The sequence below is a fragment of the Oncorhynchus gorbuscha genome, linkage group LG19 (assembly GCF_021184085.1).
Source record: "Oncorhynchus gorbuscha isolate QuinsamMale2020 ecotype Even-year linkage group LG19, OgorEven_v1.0, whole genome shotgun sequence".
Taxonomy (NCBI): domain Eukaryota; kingdom Metazoa; phylum Chordata; class Actinopteri; order Salmoniformes; family Salmonidae; genus Oncorhynchus; species Oncorhynchus gorbuscha.
The window spans coordinates 22,707,481-22,733,832 of NC_060191.1; the positions used below are offsets into that span (position 1 = coordinate 22,707,481).

Below are 26,352 nucleotides of genomic sequence, written 5' to 3' on the forward strand. Positions count from 1 at the left end.
GATGGGGTGTCTGTTGTCTAGCTGCCTGTCACTGCAGACATTCAGAAGAAGTGGCACTGCTGTTTGCAAGACACAGAATTTTCCTTCGTTGAATAAAAGTCAACCCGCAAGTGATAGCCTCCATCTGTAGTATCAAATGATCATCAGATTTTCTTTTCAATCACAGTTACTAGTGAAATATATCAAGCTTCACAAGGAAGGCAACATCCTCTGATTCCAGATGAAATACAAGCAGACATATAACCCAGTGACTTGTAAATTACACAGAAAGCTACAGCCCCTTGCAATATTTCTCTTTATTTCTCTTTTTTAAACATGTTTTTATTTTAAAGGAATACAGCCAACAGTAATTCATCCAGAGATTTAAATCCACAAATGTAAGGATATAGTTCCAAGTCTATTTTTACAGCGAGTTCCAGTTTAATGGGGCAATAACTGCTCAAGACATCTGTGGCTGAAGGAAATGACACGTTTGTTGCATAACTTGTTACTTTCCATAGTTACTACTCAATGGGTCGCCATTCAAAGAAGAAGTAAAAGCAAACTTTAATGTGGATATCCTAAACGTACAATTCAAAGGGCTTAGAAAGAGAGAAATTACATGAAGAAATTAATAAAAGTCTCTTTGATGATGAATTTGTGTTAATGTTACTCTGCACAATATATTAACCCTTCACTGTTGAGGAGATAATATACATCATATATATATATATATATATATATATATATATATAATATACATAATATATCATGTAATATACATATACATACATATAAATATATATATATCGTAACTATCAAAAGTTTGGACACACCTACCCATTCAAGAGTTTTTCTTTATTTTTACTATTTTCTACAATGTAGAATAATAGTGAAGACATCAAAACTATGAAATAACACATGGAATCATATAGTAACCAAACAAAGTGTTAAACAAATTAAAATACATGGAAATGCAATTTCCAAGAACATGATTGTTGTTGAATAATAGCCATTTAGCTGGCAGGTATCTTCACTGACATTATCAATCTCTCCCTGACCAGTCTGTAATACCTACAAGAACGCCAAGGTAACCTGTCTAAATGATTATCGCCCTATAGCACTCACATTTGTAGTCATGAAATGCTTTCAAAGGCTTGTCATGGCTCACATCAACACCATTATCCCAGAACCATGGACACACTCCAATTAGCATACTGCATTAACAGATTTGTGCACGGGGTCATTGTCATACTGAAGCAGGAAAGGGCCTTCCCCAAACTGTTGCCACAAAGTTGAACAGAATCGTCTAGATTGGCATTGTATGCTGTAGCTTTACGATTTCCCTTCAATGCAACTAAGGGGCCTAGCCCGAACCATGAAAAACAGCCCCAAACCATTATTCCTCCACCAAACTTTACATGTGGCACTATGCAATGGGTCATGTAGCATTCTCCTGGCTTATGCTAAACCCAGATTCGTCCGTCGGACTGTCAGATGATGAAGCTTGATTCATCACTCCAGAGAATGCGTTTCCACGCCGAGCTTTACACCACTTCAGCCAACACTTGGCTTTGCGCATTGTGATATTAGACTTGTGTGCTGCTGCTCAGCCATAGAAACCCGACAAACAGTTATTGTGCTCACGTTGCTTCCAGAGGTAGTTTGGAACTTGGTAGTGAGTGTTGCAACCAAGGACAAACGTTTTTTACACACTACGTGCTTCAGCACTCTGCCGTCCCGTTCTGTGAGCTTGTGTGGCCTACCACCTTGTGGCTGAGCCGTTGTTGCTCCGAGATGTTTCCACTTCACAAAATAACAGCACTTATAGTTGACCAGGGCGAGTTAGAACAGAATTCATGCGGGGAGGGTAAAGCAAAGGGGAGTGTCATGTGAAAATATTTTTTAGGTTCTAATGACATCCCGTCTCCCCGGGATGTCACTAATACTAGCCTAAAGAGTGCATCCCTTACTGTCATGTGTGCATACATTTTACATACGGTTTGTCCCAGGAACCAAACCCACTATCCTGGTGCCATGCTGTACCAACTGAGCTGCATAGGACCACAAGTGAAGAACTATCTAGTACAATTAACTAATTAACCATCATCATCCTAATCATCATCAAGAAATGAATGAATATGATATGATTACAAAATGAATATACAGGTGCAATAAAATCAAATATAGATGAACTGAAAGAGACAAAGGGTGGAAATGGATGGTAAAACCAACATTTTGGGAGATGACAAAGTGAAATGCTTGATTTAAGCTTGTTATTTACATGCATCTGATAGATTAAAACAATTCTGATGAGGTCGACGACCACGTTCCCTGTATTCACGTCTCTCAGGTAGAGCCTGAAACCGCGAATCCAGAGTTACGCTCATGGTGTTACTGCCTCTGTCCCCTCTGCAGCGTTCACATATCACTACCACTGGTCTCTCTGTGTGCTTCTCTGCTGCCATACTCTGTCCTCTGACATACATCACAAACACATGCATGTTCACACACACACACACACACACACACACACACACACACACACACACACACACACACACACACACACACACACACACACACACACACACACACACACACACACACACACACACACACACACACACACACACACACACACACACACACACACACACACATATATGTTATGTGTGGTCAAATAAATGTTACTTGTATACACAATTCCAAAGGTGCTAGAATTGCAGGGATTTTTTTTGCATGCAAATCACTAATACTAGCCTAAAGAGTGCTCTCACCTGTATGACCTCATAAGTAGAGGTCACGTTTGAGATCTGTAGTGTGGCGTATGTGTCACCTACTGCCTGTTAGCAGACATGGGGACATGTCACACAGTAAGTGCCTCACATAATACAGTATTTATTAGCAAAAGCACAATAAAAATAAATCACAAGACGATTACCATGTTATTTCCAGGTAATTACAATAAGTTACCTATTACTGTCTTCATAACTTGTAACACAACAAGAAATTACCAAGTATTATTATGTATTTTCTAGGTAATTCCAAAGTATTTTCTGTACTGTGAGATAAAGTGCTACCGACCGACCTTCAATCCTCTGGATAATCTGATCGTGAATAGAGATGGAGACAAAGATTAGATCGGAAATATTGAAAGTGATATATTACCATATCGATATATTAATCTCTCATTGACAGACTACCAATAACCAAATGACGCTAGATTTAAATTCTGGGTTAACCAAGATTATATATATATATGCCATTTAGCAGACGCTTTTATCCAAAGCGACTTACAGTCATGTGTGCATACATTCTACGTATGGGTGGTCCCGGGGATCGAACCCACTACCCTGGCGTTACAAGCTCCATGCTCTACCAACTGAGCTACAGAAAGACTATTTCTGAAGAATGTCCTTGAAATAATGAAATACAAAATTCTACTTGCTTAGCAATTACAGTATATCCATTTTACCTGATATATTTATAGACTCCGAAGATGACTGTTAGAATCCACAGGACAAAGACCACGCCACAGATTATGGATGGAACTGATGTTTGTGCTACAAGACATGTTTGAGTTACTTTGTTAGTTACCAAATCCACTCTCTCTATACTTTTTGTATGTTTACCAATAGTCTTTATAACAAATCTATACAGGTAATAGCATAATCGTTAAATTGTAGAATTGCTTAAAATTTCATTAATTTCATTTTCATTAATTGGTTAATTATACACAACAATCTGTTAAATCTATGATGGAAATGAAGCACAATTTCATTGTTACAGCAGTAGAGGCCTACCTGTAGTTGTGGAGGGGCAATGGTGAAAATACACAAAGATGTTGGACCTATCTTTGCCATAGCTATTTTGTGCTTCACAGCAGAACAGTCCACTCTCGCTGATATCCTGCAGAACCAGAGATGGAGATCTAGACTCCATTGGGACCATCTTGCTCTCATTGACTCTGTACCAGGTGTAGGTCTTCACTGGTGGGTTGGCATTGCTGCTGCAGGTCAGGGTCAAAGAGCTGCCCCCTACTACTGAACCAGAGGGACTGACTGACACTGAGGTGTTCTTGGGAGGGGCTGGGGGAAAGAAACAATAGATATTGTATGTCAAGAGTCAATTTAGTGTGTGTTATGATACTGTCTATAGTTGAAACTATTGTTCATATTTGGTTTCATTGTGTACATTTACATTTACATTTAAGTCATTTAGCAGACGCTCATATTTTGTTGAATGACAGATGAGTTCTTGGTTCCATGGTCATTGATGATTAACAAGAATTTAAGCTTTTAACCGATATAATACACTTCTATGTACCTAAATGTTTCATATCCATCATTTTTATGATTATTTAATTGAATTGCGCGCCCTACAATTTCACCGGAAGTTGTCAACAGGTGTCCCAATAGCCCTGACCTCAGAACTGAAAAAGCGTATGTGTCACACCTTGGTCATTGTATTTTGTGTTCTTGTTATATGTTTGGGTAGGCCAGGGTGTGACATGGGTTTATATGTTGTATTCGTATTGGGGTTTGTATTATTTGGGATCGCGGCTGATTAGGGGTGTTGTTAGGCTTGGCCACCTGAGGCGATTCTCAATCAGAGTCAGGTGCTTGTCGTTGTCTCTGATTGGGAACCGTATTTAGGCAGCCTGACTTTCGCTTTGTATTTCGTGGGTGTTTGTTCCTGTCTCTGTGTTGTAGTCACCAGATAGGCTGTAATTAGTTTCACGTTCCGTTCTGTTGTTTTTGTATTTAGTATTCAGTTATTTCATGTACCGCGATTTATTTTCATTAAAGTCATGAGTAACCTACACGCTGCATTTCGGTCCGACTCTCTTCTTTCAACAGACGAACGTCATTACAGAAACACCCACCTCTCACGGACCGAGCAGCGTGTAACTGGCAATGACGTAGATAACTGGCAGGAGCTAAAGGAGGACGTTATGGAAGGTAAAGGCATGGAGTATACGACGTGGGAAGAAATCGACAGGTGGGCGGCCGACCCAGAGAGAGTGCAGGCGCCCGCCTGGGATTCGCTTCAGCAGTGCGAAGAGGGCTACAGGCTAATGGAGTCAAAAAGGAAAACACAGCGACGCAGAGCGAAAACCGAAAGTAACCCCCAATTATTTATTGGGGGAGGGCGCAGAGAGAGAGTGGCTGAGTCAGGGTTCAGATATGAGCCAACTCTCCCTGTTAATCGTGAAGAGCAGTTGCTGTGGGAGAGGCTGCACCACTTGGAGAATTGGACATGGGAGGAGGAATTAGACGGTAAAGGACCTTGGGCTCAGCCTGGAGAATATCGCCGTCCCAAGGAAGAAATAGATGCGGGTAAAGCGGAGAGGCGCTGGTATGATGAGGCAGCACGGCGACGCGGTTGGAAGCCGGAAAAGCAGCCCAAAAAAATTATTGGGGGTGGCTAGAAGGGAGAATAGTTATGCCAGGTAGGGGACCTGCGCATACTCCCTGTGCTCACCGTTGGGCTAGAGAGACCGGGCAGGCACCGTGTTATGCTATGGAGCGCACAGTGTTTCCAGTGCGGGTGCAGAGCCAGGTGCGACACATACCAGCCCTTCCTATTGGCCGGGCTAGAGTGGGCATCGAGCCAGGTAAGCTTGGGCAGGCTCGGTGCTCAAGAGCTCCTGTGCGCCTGCACGGTCCGGTCTATCCAGAGCCACCTCTACACACCAGTCCTCCGGTAGCAGCTCCCCGCACCAGGCTTCCTGTGCGTGTCCTCGATCCAGTACCACCAGTTCCAGCACCACGCACCAGGCCTCCAGTGTGCCTCACCTGTTCAGCGCAGCCAGCGCTTTTCTCCTCTCCTGCGCTGTCGGAGTCTCCCGTCTGCCCAGCGCCGCCAGTGCTCCCAGTCTGCCCAGCGCCGCCAGTGCTCCCAGTCTGCTCAGCGCCGCCAGTGCTCCCAGTCTGCCCAGCGCCGCCAGTGCTCCCAGTCTGCCCAGCGCCGCCAGACAACCAGTCTCTTCCAGATCTGCCAAACAACCAGTCTCTTCCAGATCTGCCAGACAACCAGTCTCTTCCAGATCTGCTTGTCAACCTGAATCTTCCAGTTCCGCCAGCAAGCCAGGATTTACCGGAGCCTACTACCTGCCTGAGCTTCATCTCAGTACTGGGCTTCCCCTCAGTCCCGGGCTGCTTCTGTCCCGAGCTACCCCTCTGTCCTGAGCTGCTCCTCTGTCCCGAGCTGCCCCTCTGTCCCGAGCTGCCCCTCTGTCCCGAGCTGCCCCTCTGTCCCGAGCTGCCCCTCTGTCCCGAGCTGCCCCTCTGTCCCGAGCTGCCCCTCAGTTATGTGGGGATCTGGGTGAGGACTATTAGGCCATGGTCGGCGGAGAAGGTGGATTATCCCAGGACGCGAAGGGGAGGAACAAGGACATTAATGGAGTGGGGTCCACGTCCCGAGCCAGAACCGCCACCATGGACAGACGCCCACCTGGACCCTCCCTATGCTCTTGAGGTGCGTCCGGGAGCCCGCACCTTAGGGGGGGGGGTTCTGTCACGCCTTGGTCATTGTATTTTGTGTTCTTGTTATATGTTTGGGTAGGCCAGGGTGTGACATGGGTTTATATGTTGTATTCGTATTGGGGTTTGTATTATTTGGGATCGCGGCTGATTAGGGGTGTTGTTAGGCTTGGCCGCCTGAGGCGATTCTCAATCAGAGTCAGGTGCTTGTCGTTGTCTTTGATTGGGAACCGTATTTAGGCAGCCTGACTTTCGCTTTGTATTTCGTGGGTGTTTGTTCCTGTCTCTGTGTTGTAGTCACCAGATAGGCTGTAATTAGTTTCACGTTCCGTTCTGTTGTTTTTGTATTTAGTATTCAGTTATTTCATGTACCGCAATTTATTTTCATTAAAGTCATGAGTAACCTACACGCTGCATTTCGGTCCGACTCTCTTCTTTCAACAGACGAACGCCGTTACAGTATGTGAGCGAGGAGGCCTACAAACCTGACTCAGTTACACCAGCTTTGTCAGGAGGAATGGGCCAAAATTCACCCAACTTATTGTGGGAAGCTTGTGGAAGGCTACGCAAGTTAAACCATTTAAAGGCAATGCTACAAAATACTAATTGAGTGTGTGTAAAATTCTGACCCACTGGTAATGTGAAGAAAGAAAGAAAAGCTGAAATAAATTATTCTCTCTACTCTATTATTCTGACATTTCACATTCTTAAAATAAAGTGGTGATCCTAACTGACCTAAGACAGGGCATTTTTTACTAGGATCAAATGTCAGGAATTGTGAAAAACTGAGTTTAAATGTATTTGGCTAAGGTGTATGTAAACTTCCGACTTCAACTGTATATGAACTGAAAGGCTCTACATGTAGCATTTCAAAATTATGACTAAAATATGTTGTGTTTCTTTACCATTAGTAAATGATTAACAAATGCATTGACACCATTGAATGATACATTAGTTGATGCCAATTAATGTAGCCATATGGTAAAGTGTTTGTCATGCAGGTGAATGAGGACCCAAAAGCGACTTGGCGAAAACAGAGTCTTTAATCCAGTAAAGTAAAATACAATCAAAAAAACACAACTTTCACTCGAAATGACGAGAACTGACTGGAGACTCAATCTTGAACAGCAGGTTGCCTCGGGAAGGCACTTGAACCAAACAGACTCAGACACCTGCTCACCACGCAGCATCTGAGGGAAACACGACACGACAGGGCGATACACAAACACAGCACGGTGAATTCTAGACAAGGATCCGACAGGGCAGGAACGGAAAACAAGGAGAGAAATAGGGACTCTAATCAGGGAAAAGGATCGGGAACAGGTGTGGGAAGACTAAATGATTGATTAGGGGAATAGGAACAGCTGGGAGCAGGAACGGAACGATAGAGAGAAGAGAGAGCGAGAGAGTGAGAGAGGGAGGGGGAGAGAGAGGGATAGAAAGAGGGAAAGAACCTAATAAGACCAGCAGAGGGAAACGAATAGAAGGGGAAGCACAGGGACAAGACATGATAATCAATGACAAAACATGACAGTACCCCCCACTCACCGAGCGCCTCCTGGCGCACTCGAGGAGGAATCCTGGCGGCAACGGAGGAAATCATCAATGAGTGAACGGTCCAGCACGTCCCGAGACGGAACCCAACTCCTCTCCTCAGGACCGTAACCCTCCCAATCCACTAAGTATTGGTGACCCCGTCCCCGAGAACGCATGTCCATGATCTTATGTACCTTGTAAATAGGTGCGCTCTCGACAAGGACGGGAGGGGGGGAGGGAAGACGAACGGGGGTGCGAAGAAAGGGCTTGACACAGGAGACATGGAAGACAGGATGGACGCGACGAAGATGTCGCGGAAGAAGCAGTCGCACAGCGACAGGATTGACGACCTGGGAGACACGGAACGGACCAATGAACCGCGGAGTCAACTTACGAGAAGCTGTCGTAAGAGGAAGGTTGCGAGTGGAAAGCCACACTCTCTGGCCGCAACAATACCTTGGACTGCGTAGTATGCGACCAATCGTCTGATTGGCCCTCTCTGCTTGACCGTTAGACTGGGGATGAAACCCGGAAGAGAGACTGACGGACGCACCAATCAAACGACAGAACTCCCTCCAAAACTGTGACGTGAATTGCGGGCCTCTGTCTGAAACGGCGTCTAACGGGAGGCCATGAATTCTGAACACATTCTCGATAATGATTTGTGCCGTCTCCTTAGCGGAAGGAAGTTTAGCGAGGGGAATGAAATGTGCCGCCTTAGAGAACCTATCGACAACCGTAAGAATCACAGTCTTCCCCGCAGACAAAGGCAGACCGGTAATGAAGTCTAGGGCGATGTGAGACCATGGTCGAGAAGGAATGGGGAGCGGTCTGAGACGACCGGCAGGAGGAGAGTTACCCGACTTAGTCTGCGCGCAGTCCGAACAAGCAGCCACGAAACGGCGCGTGTCACGCTCCTGAGTCGGCCACCAAAAGCGCTGGCGAATAGACGCAAGAGTGCCTCGAACACCGGGATGACCAGCTAACTTGGCAGAGTGAGCCCACTGAAGAACAGCCAGACGAGTGGAAACAGGAACGAAAAGGAGGTTACTAGGACAAGCGCGCGGCGACGCAGTGTGCGTGAGTGCTTGCTTAACCTGTCTTTCAATTCCCCAGACTGTCAACCCGACAACACGCCCATAAGGAAGAATCCCCTCGGGATCAGTAGAAGCCACAGAAGAACTAAACAGACGGGATAAGGCATCAGGCTTGGTGTTCTTGCTACCCGGACGGTAAGAAATCACAAACTCGAAACGAGCGAAAAACAACGCCCAACGAGCTTGACGGGCATTAAGTCGTTTGGCAGAACGGATGTACTCAAGGTTCTTATGGTCTGTCCAAACGACAAAAGGAACGGTCGCCCCCTCCAACCACTGTCGCCATTCGCCTAGGGCTAAGCGGATGGCGAGCAGTTCACGGTTACCCACATCATAGTTGCGCTCAGATGGCGACAGGCGATGAGAAAAATAAGCGCAAGGATGAACCTTATCGTCAGACTGGAAGCGCTGGGATAGAATGGCTCCCACGCCTACCTCTGAAGCGTCAACCTCGACAATGAATTGTCTAGTGACGTCAGGAGTAACGAGGATAGGAGCGGACGTAAAACGTTCTTTTAGAAGATCAAAAGCTCCCTGGGCGGAACCGGACCACTTAAAACACGTCTTGACAGAGGTAAGAGCTGTGAGAGGGCAGCAACTTGACCGAAATTATGAATGAAACGCCGATAGAAATTAGCGAAACCTAAAAAGCGCTGCAACTCGACACGTGACCTTGGAACGGGCCAATCACTGACAGCTTGGACCTTAGCGGAATCCATCTGAATGCCTTCAGCGGAAATAACGGAACCGAGAAAAGTAACGGAGGAGACATGAAAAGAGCACTTCTCAGCCTTTACGTAGAGACAATTCTCTAAAAGGCGCTGTAGAACACGTTGAACGTGCTGAACATGAATCTCGAGTGACGGTGAAAAAATCAGGATATCGTCAAGATAGACAAAAACAAAGATGTTCAGCATGTCTCTCAGAACATCATTAACTAATGCCTGAAAAACAGCTGGCGCATTGGCGAGACCAAACGGCAGAACCCGGTACTCAAAATGCCCTAACGGAGTGTTAAACGCCGTTTTCCACTCGTCCCCCTCTCTGATGCGCACGAGATGGTAAGCGTTACGAAGGTCCAACTTAGTAAAGCACCTGGCTCCCTGCAGAATCTCGAAGGCTGATGACATAAGGGGAAGCGGATAACGATTCTTAACCGTTATGTCATTCAGCCCTCGATAATCCACGCAGGGGCGCAGAGTACCGTCCTTCTTCTTAACAAAAAAGAACCCCGCCCCGGCCGGAGAGGAAGAAGGCACTATGGTACCGGCGTCAAGAGACACAGATAAATAATCCTCGAGAGCCTTACGTTCGGGAGCCGACAGAGAGTATAGTCTACCCCGAGGAGGAGTGGTCCCCGGAAGGAGATCAATACTACAATCATACGACCGGTGAGGAGGAAGGGAGTTGGCTCGGGACCGACTGAAGACCGTGCGCAGATCATGATATTCCTCCGGCACTCCTGTCAAATCGCCAGGTTCCTCCTGAGAAGTAGGGACAGAAGAAACGGGAGGGATGGCAGACATTAAACACTTCACATGACAAGAAACGTTCCAGGATAGGATAGAATTACTAGACCAATTAATAGAAGGATTATGACATACTAGCCAGGGATGACCCAAAACAACAGGTGTAAAAGGTGAACGAAAAATCAAAAAATAAATAGTCTCACTGTGGTTACCAGATACTGTGAGGGTTAAAGGTAGTGTCTCAAATCTGATACTGGGAAGATGACTACCATCTAAGGCGAACATGGGCGTAGGCTTCTCTAACTCTCTGAAAGGAATGTCATGTTTCCGAACCCATGCTTCGTCCATGAAACAACCCTCAGCCCCAGAGTCTATCAAGGCACTGCATGTAGCACCCGAACCGGTCCAGCGTAGATGGACCGACAAAGTAGTACAGGATTTTGATGGAGAGACTTGAGTAGTTGCGCTCACCTGTAGCCCTCCGCTTACTGATGAGCTCTGGCTTTTACTGGACATGAATTAACAAAATGTCCAGCAACTCCGCAATAGAGGCACAGGCGGTTGGTGATCCTCCGTTCCCTCTCCTTAGTCGAGATGCGAATCCCTCCCAGCTGCATGGGCTCAGTCTCTGAGCCAGAGGAGGGAGATGGTTGCGATGCGGAGCAGGGAAACACCGTTGATGCGAGCTCTCTTCCACGAGCCCGGTGACGAAGATCTACCCGTCGTTCTATGCGGATGGCGAGAGCAATCAAAGACTCCACATCTGAAGGAACCTCCCGGGAGAGAATCTCATCCTTAACCACTGCGTGGAGTCCCTCCAGAAAACGAGCGAGCAGCGCCGGCTCGTTCCACTCACTAGAGGCAGCAAGAGTGCGAAACTCAATAGAGTAATCCGTTATGGATCGATCACCTTGGCATAGGGAAGCCAGGGCCCTAGAAGCCTCCCTACCAAAAACTGAACGGTCAAAAACCTGAATCATCTCCTCTTTAAAGTTCTGGTATTTGTTAGAGCAATCAGCCCTTGCCTCCCAGATAGCTGTGCCCCACTCTCGAGCCCGGCCAGTAAGGAGTGAAATGACGTAAGCAACCCGAGCTCTCTCTCTAGAGTATGTGTTGGGTTGGAGAGAGAACACAATCTCACACTGGGTGAGAAAGGAGCGGCACTCAGTGGGCTGCCCGGAGTAGCAAGGTGGGTTATTAACCCTAGGTTCTGGAGGCTCGGCAGGCCAGGAAGTAACAGGTGGCACGAGACGAAGACTCTGGAACTGTCCAGAGAGGTCGGAAACCTGAGCGGCCAGGTTCTCCACGGCATGGCGAGCAGCAGACAATTCCTGCTCGTGTCTGCCGAGCATGGCTCCTTGGATCTCGACGGCAGTGTTACGAGCGTCTGTAGTCGCTGGGTCCATTCCTTGGTCGGATCCTTCTGTCATGCAGGTGAATGAGGACCCAAAAGCGACTTGGCGAAAACAGAGTCTTTAATCCAGTAAAGTAAAATACAATCAAAAAAACACAACTTTCACTCGAAATGACGAGAACTGACTGGAGACTCAATCTTGAACAGCAGGTTGCCTCGGGAAGGCACTTGAACCAAACAGACTCAGACACCTGCTCACCACGCAGCATCTGAGGGAAACACGACACGACAGGGCGATACACAAACACAGCACGGTGAATTCTAGACAAGGATCCGACAGGGCAGGAACGGAAAACAAGGAGAGAAATAGGGACTCTAATCAGGGAAAAGGATCGGGAACAGGTGTGGGAAGACTAAATGATTGATTAGGGGAATAGGAACAGCTGGGAGCAGGAACGGAACGATAGAGAGAAGAGAGAGCGAGAGAGTGAGAGAGGGAGGGGGAGAGAGAGGGATAGAAAGAGGGAAAGAACCTAATAAGACCAGCAGAGGGAAACGAATAGAAGGGGAAGCACAGGGACAAGACATGATAATCAATGACAAAACATGACAGTGTTAGCAGCATCTTGATGTTTCTGTTCCTACACTAGGCAATATACTGTATTATACCCAGGGATAGAAATTAAGCTAGCCCGCTAACCCGTGGCTAGTACTTTTCAGACCGGGCTAATAGAAAATGTGCCCGACTAGCCCAGCAGCTAGTGACATTTTGTCTTTTCAAATATTGCATATTTATTTTGGACCCAGGCCAGTAAAAATTGCAGTCTTCTATCCTGGCTGGCCAGTGCCCAATATCTTTAAGTTCCATCCCTGACCATACCACTGCAAAAGTATAATGTATATAACTTACATTGAATATCCAGCTGAACAACTGTGGCTTTTTCTTTACCGAGTGCATGCAGTGCTTCACAGCAGTACTCCCCGCTATCACTTGCTTTACTGTCTAAGGTGAAGCTCTCTCCAGATCCTAAAAGGACAGCCTCAGTCCCATTGATTTTGTACCAGGTGTAGTTCTTCACTGCAGGGTTGGCATTGCTGTTGCAGGTCAGGGTCACAGAGCTGCCCTCTACCAATGAACCAGAGGGACTGACTGACAGTGAGGTGTTCTTGGGAGGGTCTGGGGGAAAGAAACAATAGATTCAAATTAGTGTGTGTTATGATACTGTGTATAGTTGAAACTATTGTTCATATTTGTTTTCATTGTGTACATACACATTCCATCTAGTTGAATGACAGATGACTTCTCGGTTCCATGGTCATTGATGGCTTCACAGTAGAAATAACTGTCATCTGCTGGTACCTGGACAGTTAGCATTCTGCTAGCCCTCACTGTTGAAACCTGCTCTCCAATAACTCTGTACCAGTTGTAGCGCCCCACTGCTGGGTTAGCATTGCTGCTGCAAGTCAGAGTCACAGAGCTGCCCTCTACCACTGAATCAGAGGGACTGACTGACACTGAGGTGTTCTTGGGAGAGTCTGAGGGAGAGTGCACAGAAAGTTGTCAAATTCTCTAGAAATGATTAACATACCATACATGAATCAAACTTACCATGCATGAATCAACTTACAAAGAACAGCGACTGTCAGATCAGTTTTGGATGATTTATCACTCTTGCCAGCTTGTCGTTTGTACAGCGCAGTGCAGGAGATCTTCTCTCCATGGTGGACATGTGAAGCGGTAAAGTTCAGGATAGAAGTTATGACTCGATTCGGAGTCACCTGCAAATCCTCCACACTGTCACTCAGTGTGGGGGTCCATGTCAGAGTTGGAGGGAGTGAGGGACAGGGGGCTGCAGCAGAGCAGATCAGACTCACTGAGGTCCCCTCCATCACATGTACTGTTGCTGGACTTAGAGTGGGTTGGGATGGATTTTCTGAGGGAGTAAAAAAAAAACTATATTACATGAGCAGTGCATTAAATACAACAGGGTTCAAACCTGCAACTTAAAATGAACACAACACAACACACACAACACAAAACTAGCATATTCTAATGATACTCTACCTTTTACATACATTGTGACAAGTTCTGGAAAATTATATTTCAGATAATTGTCACATTCAATTCTAAATGAAAAGTAGTCATTGAAAGAAGGTAAATCATTCAGGATTGTGGTACATTCCTTCTGCTGCATGTTCCCAGTTAGATTCACTTGAATGGTGTTTAAGCCTGTCCCTGTGAGACTAGAATCAAACACATGTACTCCTGGCCACCCTTTCCTCCATATTCCTTTACATGAAGTTGTGAGGAACAACTCAAATCCTAATCGCAGTGTAAATGAGCAGGGAATGTCCACACAAGATCCACTCAGAGCCTTTATACTCTGAGGCATCAGCGCTGCAAAGTCGAGGCACAGAACACCTGAAATACACACAGCAAAATATTAGACTGGGTGTTAGGTTATTTTCAACTTCACTAGGGTGTTGTTTTTTCCTACAAACCGCAAAAAAAATATGCTGGCTAGTTATTTAGCGATGTCCAGAATAATCTGGCTAGCATTTTGGGGGGATGTAGCAATACTAGTAGACATGGATTGTATGAACTATCCTTTTAAAGGCCCTGTGCAAACGTTTTTATCTCAATAGCAAACTATTTCTGGGTAACAATAAAGCAACTTCCTGTAATAGTTTTTAAAAAAAACAAGTTTTTAAAGTTATTTTTTATTTTTTTTATTTCTCAAGCAAGAATTGTGTTAGGACTGTCTGGGAGTGGGAAAGGGCACATAATGGTGCATTAACCACAATGTGGCTCAATCCACCTGAGCAGAGAAGGGATATGTAACCTTAAAACTAAGTTATTGGCAGAGAGGTTTGAAACACTCTTTGAATTTGTCTATTCACTTTACCCCCTGGTGATGTCACTAGGCAAGACAAAACTCCACCCATGCACAACCTGCTGATTAGAAGGTCCTGTATTTCAACCAGCCACTATCGGGAAATAACACCAATCACATTATTACAGTGTTAGTTTCATCAGCTGTTGTATAAATATGATACTAAACACAGGACAAACTGAATGTTGACTGCGCTGGGCTTTTAATAAGGATCAGAACACTAATCATGTTTCCATCCAGTTTTTATGCGAGTAAAGTCATATCGTATAACAACAAAGCATCATGATGGCAGTAGCTAGGTTTACATCCAATTGACGACAGATTTTCATTCGAATATTATAAAATCCGATAAAGACAATATATGCATTTTCCCACCATTGGTGTTTCCACCAAATGGAGTACTTGGGGATAAAATTCAGTGCATGATGACATAGTGCACACAAAATGTACATTTTCGCTTAAATTTCCATGTACCAAATCTAAATCTAAAGTTCATAGTGTTTCCATCGCATTGCAGCTCATATTTTCTTCATGCAGACTTTTAAATATTCACATCAAAATCTGTCACCAATTGGATGGGAACCTAGCTACAACCTAGCTACAACCTATCTACCTAGCTACAACCTACCTATAGCTATAACCTATCAAATGTAAATGGTAAAGTGCAATGGGAGATGCTAGAAAGCAGTGCATCAGACCCAGCCTTTCCCACAGCAACCCACCTTGCAGCAGACCACCAATGAGGATGAGTCTTTCAGCTCCTGTGATGTGCATGATTCTCTGTATCAGAAAGGGCCAGATGACCTGCTTTTTAACACTGTCTGGACAGACAGACATACAAGTTCAGTACAGAGGCAGCAGACACACTTCATTACATTGTCTTATTTAAAAAACATGAAACCAACAGTGAAAATAACTTTTAAATAAAGTCAAACACATCAAAATGTTGACATTTTTGTTTTGATTTGTCATTAATAGAATGATTCCAAACAGATTCTGATTGTAGGGAACTGAAACAACATTGACCCTATTCTCCACAAGACAGTCTGAGTTTCCTTGCTTTTTAATTGGACATGTTGGCTACACTACAAACATTTGTATCATGATGAGATTTGAATCATAGTAATATGAACATATTTCTCACATAAATATAGAATTAAAAAATACGTTATTTCATTATACCTTGAAGCCAATGAAGCTGTGTTGATTCTGAGTAAGTATAAAAACCTAAATGAAGCATAATGAAGTCAAACAGGTTCATATTTTGGTGGTAGATTCATTTCCATTGAAAACACTGACCAATACAAATGAATGAAGCGTCCAGAGCTGTGAGCTGATACGGTTGATATTTGTGTTAATCTAGATGTAGCCTACACCTGACCCACTAAAGAAAGTGTAGTCTTGTTGAACTTGACAATATCTACAATTCGATTTTAATTAGATGCTATCAATATCTGAAATGTGTTCCCAAATCCAACTCATCCGAAAATAGGGACACATGTACATAAAATTTAAAATGCTTCTCCACATTACAAAATTGGGACAGTCACATGAATTACCATAACAGAAATAGTACAAACAGAAATAGTGTCTTCGACCTCTTACCAGTATTCACGCGATGGTCATCTGTTCAAATCCAATGCACAATTCAGGCTATATAAATGCCACCTGATGGGGTGTCTGTTGTCTAGCTGCCTGTCACTGCAGACATTCAGAAGAAGTGGCACTGCTGTTTGCAAGACACAGAATTTTCCTTCGTTGAATAAGAGTCAACCCGCAAGTGATAGCCTCCATCTGTAGTATCAAATGATCATCAGATTTTCTTTTCAATCACAGTTACTAGTGAAATATATCAAGCTTCACAAGGAAGGCAACATCCTCTGATTCCAGATGAAATACAAGCAGACATATAACCCAGTGACTTGTAAATTACACAGAAAGCTACAGCCCCTTGCAATATTTCTCTTTATTTCTCTTTTTTAAACATGTTTTTATTTTAAAGGAATACAGCCAACAGTAATTCATCCAGAGATTTAAATCCACAAATGTAAGGATATAGTTCCAAGTCTATTTTTACAGCGAGTTCCAGTTTAATGGGGCAATAACTGCTCAAGACATCTGTGGCTGAAGGAAATGACACGTTTGTTGCATAACTTGTTACTTTCCATAGTTACTACTCAATGGGTCGCCATTCAAAGAAGAAGTAAAAGCAAACTTTAATGTGGATATCCTAAACGTACAATTCAAAGGGCTTAGAAAGAGAGAAATTACATGAAGAAATTAATAAAAGTCTCTTTGATGATGAATTTGTGTTAATGTTACTCTGCACAATATATTAACCCTTCACTGTTGAGGAGATAATATACATCATATATATATATATATATATATATATATATATATATATATATATATATATATATATATATATATATATATATATATATATATATATATATATATATATATATATATAATATCATGTAATATACATATACATACATATAAATATATATATATCGTAACTATCAAAAGTTTGGACACACCTACCCATTCAAGAGTTTTTCTTTATTTTTACTATTTTCTACAATGTACATCAAAACTATGAAATAACACATGGAATCATATAGTAACCAAACAAAGTGTTAAACAAATTAAAATACATGGAAATGCAATTTCCAAGAACATGATTGTCGTTGAATAATAGCCATTTAGCTGGCAGGTATCTTCACTGACATTATCAATCTCTCCCTGACCAGTCTGTAATACCTACAAGAACGCCAAGGTAACCTGTCTAAATGATTATCACCCTATAGCACTCACATTTGTAGTCATGAAATGCTTTCAAAGGCTTGTCATGGCTCACATCAACACCATTATCCCAGAACCATGGACACACTCCAATTAGCATACTGCATTAACAGATTTGTGCACGGGGGCATTGTCATACTGAAGCAGGAAAGGGCCTTCCCCAAACTGTTGCCACAAAGTTGAACAGAATCGTCTAGATTGGCATTGTATGCTGTAGCTTTACGATTTCCCTTCAATGCAACTAAGGGGCCTAGCCCGAACCATGAAAAACAGCCCCAAACCTTTATTCCTCCACCAAACTTTACATGTGGCACTATGCAATGGGTCATGTAGCATTCTCCTGGCTTATGCTAAACCCAGATTCGTCCGTCGGACTGTCAGATGATGAAGCTTGATTCATCACTCCAGAGAATGCGTTTCCACGCCGAGCTTTACACCACTTCAGCCAACACTTGGCTTTGCGCATTGTGATATTAGACTTGTGTGCTGCTGCTCAGCCATAGAAACCCGACAAACAGTTATTGTGCTCACGTTGCTTCCAGAGGTAGTTTGGAACTTGGTAGTGAGTGTTGCAACCAAGGACAAACGGTTTTTACACACTACGTGCTTCAGCACTCTGCCGTCCCGTTCTGTGAGCTTGTGTGGCCTACCACCTTGTGGCTGAGCCGTTGTTGCTCCGAGATGTTTCCACTTCACAAAATAACAGCACTTATAGTTGACCAGGGCGAGTTAGAACAGAATTCATGCGGGGAGGGTAAAGCAAAGGGGAGTGTCATGTGAAAATATTTTTTAGGTTCTAATGACATCCCGTCTCCCCGAATCATTTTTTTACGGTCCCTTACTGTCATGTGTGCATACATTTGACATACGGTTTGTCCCAGGAACCAAACCCACTATCCTGGTGCCATGCTGTACCAACTGAGCTGCATAGGACCACAAGTGAAGAACTATCTAGTACAATTAACTAATTAACCATCATCATCCTAATCATCATCAAGAAATGAATATGATATGATTACAAAATGAATATACAGGTGCAATAAAATCAAATATAGATGAACTGAAAGAGACAAAGAGTGGAAATGGATGGTAAAACCAACATTTTGGGAGATGACAAAGTGAAATGCTTGATTTAAGCTTGTTATTTACATGCATCTGATAGATTAAAACAATTCTGATGAGGTCGACGACCACGTTCCCTGTATTCACGTCTCTCAGGTAGAGCCTGAAACCACGAATCCAGAGTTACGCTCATGGTGTTACTGCCTCTGTCCCCTCTGCAGCGTTCACATATCACTACCACTGGTCTCTCTGTGTGCTTCTCTGCTGCCACACTCTGTCCTCTGACATACATCACAAACACATGCATGTTCACACACACACACACACACACACACACACACACACACACACACACACACACACACACACACACACACACACACACACACACACACACACACACACACACACACACACACACACACACACACACACACACACACACACAAATATGCGCACACACACACACATACACATATATGTTATGTGTGGTCAAATAAATGTTACTTGTATACACAATTCCAAAGGTGCTAGAATTGCAGGGATTTTTTTTGCATGCAAATCACTAATACTAGCCTAAAGAGTGCTCTCACCTGTATGACCTCATAAGTAGAGGTCACGTTTGAGATCTGTAGTGTGGCGTATGTGTCACCTACTGCCTGTTAGCAGACATGGGGACATGTCACACAGTAAGTGCCTCACATAATACAGTATTTATTAGCAAAAGCACAATAAAAATAAATCACAAGACGATTACCATGTTATTTCCAGGTAATTACAATAAGTTACCTATTACTGTCTTCATAACTTGTAACACAACAAGAAATTACCAAGTATTATTATGTATTTTCTAGGTAATTACAAAGTATTTTCTGTACTGTGAGATAAAGTGCTACCGACCGTGGGGTCCACGTCCCGAGCCAGAACCGCTACCATGGACAGACGCCCACCCGGACCCTCCCTATGCTCTTGAGGTGCGTCCGGGAGCCCGCACCTTAGGGGGGGGGGGTTCTGTCACGCCTTGGTTATTGTATTTTGTGTTCTTGTTATATGTTTGGGTAGGCCAGGGTGTGACATGGGTTTATATGTTGTATTCGTATTGGGGTTTGTATTATTTGGGATCGCGGCTGATTAGGGGTGTTGTTAGGCTTGGCCGCCTGAGGCGATTCTCAATCAGAGTCAGGTGCTTGTCGTTGTCTTTGATTGGGAACCGTATTTAGGCAGCCTGACTTTCGCTTTGTATTTCGTGGGTGTTTGTTCCTGTCTCTGTGTTGTAGTCACCAGATAGGCTGTAATTAGTTTCACGTTCCGTTCTGTTGTTTTTGTATTTAGTATTCAGTTATTTCATGTACCGCAATTTATTTTCATTAAAGTCATGAGTAACCTACACGCTGCATTTCGGTCCGACTCTCTTCTTTCAACAGACGAACGCCGTTACAGTATGTGAGCGAGGAGGCCTACAAACCTGACTCAGTTACACCAGCTTTGTCAGGAGGAATGGGCCAAAATTCACCCAACTTATTGTGGGAAGCTTGTGGAAGGCTACGCAAGTTAAACCATTTAAAGGCAATGCTACAAAATACTAATTGAGTGTGTGTAAAATTCTGACCCACTGGTAATGTGAAGAAAGAAAGAAAAGCTGAAATAAATTATTCTCTCTACTCTATTATTCTGACATTTCACATTCTTAAAATAAAGTGGTGATCCTAACTGACCTAAGACAGGGCATTTTTTACTAGGATCAAATGTCAGGAATTGTGAAAAACTGAGTTTAAATGTATTTGGCTAAGGTGTATGTAAACTTCCGACTTCAACTGTATATGAACTGAAAGGCTCTACATGTAGCATTTCAAAATTATGACTAAAATATGTTGTGTTTCTTTACCATTAGTAAATGATTAACAAATGCATTGACACCATTGAATGATACATTAGTTGATGCCAATTAATGTAGCCATATGGTAAAGTGTTAGCAGCATCTTGATGTTTCTGTTCCTACACTAGGCAATATACTGTATTATACCCAGGGATAGAAATTAAGCTAGCCCGCTAACCCGTGGCTAGTACTTTTCAGACCGGGCTAATAGAAAATGTGCCCGACTAGCCCAGCAGCTAGTGACATTTTGTCTTTTCAAATATTGCATATTTATTTTGGACCCAGGCCAGTAAAAATTGCAGTCTTCTATCCTGGCTGGCCAGTGCCCAATATCTTTAAGTTCCATCCCTGACCATACCACTGCAAAAGTATAATGTATATAACTTACATTGAATATCCAGCTGAACAACTGTGGCTTTTTCTTTACCGAGTGCATGCAGTGCTTCACAGCAGTACTCCCCGCTATCACTTGCTTTACTGTCTAAGGTGAAGCTCTCTCCAGATCCTAAAAGGACAGCCTCAGTCCCATTGATTTTGTACCAGGTGTAGTTCTTCACTGCAGGGTTGGCATTGCTGTTGCAGGTCAGGGTCACAGAGCTGCCCTCTACCAATGAACCAGAGGGACTGACTGACAGTGAGGTGTTCTTGGGAGGGTCTGGGGGAAAGAAACAATAGATTCAAATTAGTGTGTGTTATGATACTGTGTATAGTTGAAACTATTGTTCATATTTGTTTTCATTGTGTACATACACATTCCATCTAGTTGAATGACAGATGACTTCTCGGTTCCATGGTCATTGATGGCTTCACAGTAGAAATAACTGTCATCTGCTGGTACCTGGACAGTTAGCATTCTGCTAGCCCTCACTGTTGAAACCTGCTCTCCAATAACTCTGTACCAGTTGTAGCGCCCCACTGCTGGGTTAGCATTGCTGCTGCAAGTCAGAGTCACAGAGCTGCCCTCTACCACTGAATCAGAGGGACTGACTGACACTGAGGTGTTCTTGGGAGAGTCTGAGGGAGAGTGCACAGAAAGTTGTCAAATTCTCTAGAAATGATTAACATACCATACATGAATCAAACTTACCATGCATGAATCAACTTACAAAGAACAGCGACTGTCAGATCAGTTTTGGATGATTTATCACTCTTGCCAGCTTGTCGTTTGTACAGCGCAGTGCAGGAGATCTTCTCTCCATGGTGGACATGTGAAGCGGTAAAGTTCAGGATAGAAGTTATGACTCGATTCGGAGTCACCTGCAAATCCTCCACACTGTCACTCAGTGTGGGGGTCCATGTCAGAGTTGGAGGGAGTGAGGGACAGGGGCTGCAGCAGAGCAGATCAGACTCACTGAGGTCCCCTCCATCACATGTACTGTTGCTGGACTTAGAGTGGGTTGGGATGGATTTTCTGAGGGAGTAAAAAAAAAAACTATATTACATGAGCAGTGCATTAAATACAGCAGGGTTCAAACCTGCAACTTAAAATGAACACAACACAACACACACAACACAAAACTAGCATATTCTAATGATACTCTACCTTTTACATACATTGTGACAAGTTCTGGAAAATTATATTTCAGATAATTGTCACATTCAATTCTAAATGAAAAGTAGTCATTGAAAGAAGGTAAATCATTCAGGATTGTGGTACATTCCTTCTGCTGCATGTTCCCAGTTAGATTCCCTTGAATGGTGTTTAAGCCTGTCCCTGTGAGACTAGAATCAAACACCTGTACTCCTGGCCACCCTTTCCTCCATATTCCTTTACATGAAGTTGTGAGGAACAACTCAAATCCTAATCGCAGTGTAAATGAGCAGGGAATGTCCACACAAGATCCACTCAGAGCCTTTATACTCTGAGGCATCAGCGCTGCAAAGTCGAGGCACAGAACACCTGAAATACACACAGCAAAATATTAGACTGGGTGTTAGGTTATTTTCAACTTCACTAGGGTGTTGTTTTTTCCTACAAACCGCAAAAAAAATATGCTGGCTAGTTATTTAGCGATGTCCAGAATAATCTGGCTAGCATTTTGGGGGGGATGTAGCAATACTAGTAGACATGGATTGTATGAACTATCCTTTTAAAGGCCCTGTGCAAACGTTTTTATCTCAATATCAAACTATTTCTGGGTAACAATAAAGCAACTTCCTGTAATAGTTTTTAAAAAAAACAAGTTTTTAAAGTTATTTTTTATTTTTTTTATTTCTCAAGCAAGAATTGTGTTAGGACTGTCTGGGAGTGGGAAAGGGCACATAATGGTGCATTAACCACAATGTGGCTCAATCCACCTGAGCAGAGAAGGGATATGTAACCTTAAAACTAAGTTATTGGCAGAGAGGTTTGAAACACTCTTTGAATTTGTCTATTCACTTTACCCCCTGGTGATGTCACTAGGCAAGACAAAACTCCACCCATGCACAACCTGCTGATTAGAAGGTCCTGTATTTCAACCAGCCACTATCGGGAAATAACACCAATCACATTATTACAGTGTTAGTTTCATCAGCTGTTGTATAAATATGATACTAAACACAGGACAAACTGAATGTTGACTGCGCTGGGCTTTTAATAAGGATCAGAACACTAATCATGTTTCCATCCAGTTTTTATGCGAGTAAAGTCATATCGTATAACAACAAAGCATCATGATGGCAGTAGCTAGGTTTACATCCAATTGACGACAGATTTTCATTCGAATATTATAAAATCCGATAAAGACAATATATGCATTTTCCCACCATTGGTGTTTCCACCAAATGGAGTACTTGGGGATAAAATTCAGTGCATGATGACATAGTGCACACAAAATGTACATTTTCGCTTAAATTTCCATGTACCAAATCTAAATCTAAAGTTCATAGTGTTTCCATCGCATTGCAGCTCATATTTTCTTCATGCAGACTTTTAAATATTCACATCAAAATCTGTCACCAATTGGATGGGAACCTAGCTACAACCTAGCTACAACCTATCTACCTAGCTACAACCTACCTATAGCTATAACCTATCAAATGTAAATGGTAAAGTGCAATGGGAGATGCTAGAAAGCAGTGCATCAGACCCAGCCTTTCCCACAGCAACCCACCTTGCAGCAGACCACCAATGAGGATGAGTCTTTCAGCTCCTGTGATGTGCATGATTCTCTGTATCAGAAAGGGCCAGATGACCTGCTTTTTAACACTGTCTGGACAGACAGACATACAAGTTCAGTACAGAGGCAGCAGACACACTTCATTACATTGTCTTATTTAAAAAAACATGAAACCAACAGTGAAAATAACTTTTAAATAAAGTCAAACACATCAAAATGTTGACATTTTTGTTTTGATTTGTCATTAATAGAATGATTCCAAACAGATTCTGATTGTAGGGAACTGAAACAACATTGACCCTATTCTCCACAAGACAGTCTGAGTTTTCTTGCTTTTTAATTGGACATGTTGGCTACACTACAAACATTTGTATCATGATGAGATTTGAATCATAGTAATATGAACATATTTCTCACATAAATATAGAATTAAAAAATACGTTATTTCATTATACCTTGAAGCCAATGAAGCTGTGTTGATTCTGAGTAAGTATAAAAACCTAAATGAAGCATAATGAAGTCAAACAGGTTCATATTTTGGTGGTAGATTCATTTCCATTGAAAACACTGACCAATACAAATGAATGAAGCGTCCAGAGCTGTGAGCTGATACGGTTGATATTTGTGTTAATCTAGATGTAGCCTACACCTGACCCACTAAAGAAAGTGTAGTCTTGTTGAACTTGACAATATCTACAATTCGATTTTAATTAGATGCTATCAATATCTGAAATGTGTTCCCAAATCCAACTCATCCGAAAATAGGGACACATGTACATAAAATTTAAAATGCTTCTCCACATTACAAAATTGGGACAGTCACATGAATTACCATAACAGAAATAGTACAAACAGAAATAGTGTCTTCGACCTCTTACCAGTATTCACGCGATGGTCATCTGTTCAAATCCAATGCACAATTCAGGCTATATAAATGCCACCTGATGGGGTGTCTGTTGTCTAGCTGCCTGTCACTGCAGACATTCAGAAGAAGTGGCACTGCTGTTTGCAAGACACAGAATTTTCCTTCGTTGAATAAAAGTCAACCCGCAAGTGATAGCCTCCATCTGTAGTATCAAATGATCATCAGATTTTCTTTTCAATCACAGTTACTAGTGAAATATATCAAGCTTCACAAGGAAGGCAACATCCTCTGATTCCAGATGAAATACAAGCAGACATATAACCCAGTGACTTGTAAATTACACAGAAAGCTACAGCCCCTTGCAATATTTCTCTTTATTTCTCTTTTTTAAACATGTTTTTATTTTAAAGGAATACAGCCAACAGTAATTCATCCAGAGATTTAAATCCACAAATGTAAGGATATAGTTCCAAGTCTATTTTTACAGCGAGTTCCAGTTTAATGGGGCAATAACTGCTCAAGACATCTGTGGCTGAAGGAAATGACACGTTTGTTGCATAACTTGTTACTTTCCATAGTTACTACTCAATGGGTCACCATTCAAAGAAGAAGTAAAAGCAAACTTTAATGTGGATATCCTAAACGTACAATTCAAAGGGCTTAGAAAGAGAGAAATTACATGAAGAAATTAATAAAAGTCTCTTTGATGATGAATTTGTGTTAATGTTACTCTGCACAATATATTAACCCTTCACTGTTGAGGAGATAATATACATCATATATATATATATATATATATATAATATACATAATATATCATGTAATATACATATACATACATATAAATATATATATATCGTAACTATCAAAAGTTTGGACACACCTACCCATTCAAGAGTTTTTCTTTATTTTTACTATTTTCTACAATGTAGAATAATAGTGAAGACATCAAAACTATGAAATAACACATGGAATCATATAGTAACCAAACAAAGTGTTAAACAAATTCAAATACATGGAAATGCAATTTCCAAGAACATGATTGTTGTTGAATAATAGCCATTTAGCTGGCAGGTATCTTCACTGACATTATCAATCTCTCCCTGACCAGTCTGTAATACCTACAAGAACGCCAAGGTAACCTGTCTAAATGATTATCGCCCTATAGCACTCACATTTGTAGTCATGAAATGCTTTCAAAGGCTTGTCATGGCTCACATCAACACCATTATCCCAGAACCATGGACACACTCCAATTAGCATACTGCATTAACAGATTTGTGCACGGGGTCATTGTCATACTGAAGCAGGAAAGGGCCTTCCCAAACTGTTGCCACAAAGTTGAACAGAATCGTCTAGATTGGCATTGTATGCTGTAGCTTTACGATTTCCCTTCAATGCAACTAAGGGGCCTAGCCCGAACCATGAAAAACAGCCCCAAACCATTATTCCTCCACCAAACTTTACATGTGGCACTATGCAATGGGTCATGTAGCATTCTCCTGGCTTATGCTAAACCCAGATTCGTCCGTCGGACTGTCAGATGATGAAGCTTGATTCATCACTCCAGAGAATGCGTTTCCACGCCGAGCTTTACACCACTTCAGCCAACACTTGGCTTTGCGCATTGTGATATTAGACTTGTGTGCTGCTGCTCAGCCATAGAAACCCGACAAACAGTTATTGTGCTCACGTTGCTTCCAGAGGTAGTTTGGAACTTGGTAGTGAGTGTTGCAACCAAGGACAAACGTTTTTTACACACTACGTGCTTCAGCACTCTGCCGTCCCGTTCTGTGAGCTTGTGTGGCCTACCACCTTGT

At 42.8% G+C, this 26,352-nt stretch overlaps 1 protein-coding gene and 2 long non-coding RNA genes across 6 annotated transcripts; all 3 read right to left on the bottom strand.

Moving 5' to 3' along the window:
- Positions 1-896: 896 nt before the first annotated feature.
- LOC124004716 (sialoadhesin-like) lies at positions 897-17,215 on the bottom strand. 4 transcript variants are annotated; one of them, XM_046313434.1, is made up of 12 exons: positions 16,423-17,215; positions 16,000-16,044; positions 15,540-15,638; positions 13,989-14,345; positions 13,552-13,857; positions 13,196-13,459; positions 12,834-13,100; positions 3,786-4,070; positions 3,458-3,545; positions 3,071-3,089; positions 2,760-2,825; positions 897-2,457 (listed from the first exon to the last, which is right to left on the bottom strand). In XM_046313434.1, exons 3-12 carry the CDS (start codon positions 15,589-15,591, stop codon positions 2,401-2,403), a joined length of 1,761 nt encoding a protein of 586 aa, XP_046169390.1. In that variant the 5' UTR covers positions 15,592-15,638; positions 16,000-16,044; positions 16,423-17,215; the 3' UTR covers positions 897-2,400. The 4 variants fall into 4 exon arrangements, 3 of the variants coding, with proteins under 3 accessions (XP_046169390.1, XP_046169391.1, XP_046169392.1); XR_006833515.1 differs by having other exon boundaries at positions 2,381-2,457; positions 2,997-3,089; XM_046313435.1 differs by lacking the exon at positions 16,000-16,044.
- A 3,305-nt stretch (positions 17,216-20,520) lies between these two features.
- LOC124005897 lies at positions 20,521-21,900 on the bottom strand. The gene is made up of 3 exons (XR_006833717.1): positions 21,673-21,900; positions 21,317-21,580; positions 20,521-21,221 (listed from the first exon to the last, which is right to left on the bottom strand). It is a non-coding gene; the product is annotated as an uncharacterized LOC124005897 (long non-coding RNA).
- An 842-nt stretch (positions 21,901-22,742) lies between these two features.
- On the bottom strand, positions 22,743-25,425 carry LOC124005898. Its single transcript, XR_006833718.1, has 3 exons — positions 24,546-25,425; positions 24,123-24,167; positions 22,743-23,760 (listed from the first exon to the last, which is right to left on the bottom strand). It is a non-coding gene; the product is annotated as an uncharacterized LOC124005898 (long non-coding RNA).
- Positions 25,426-26,352: the final 927 nt, after the last annotated feature.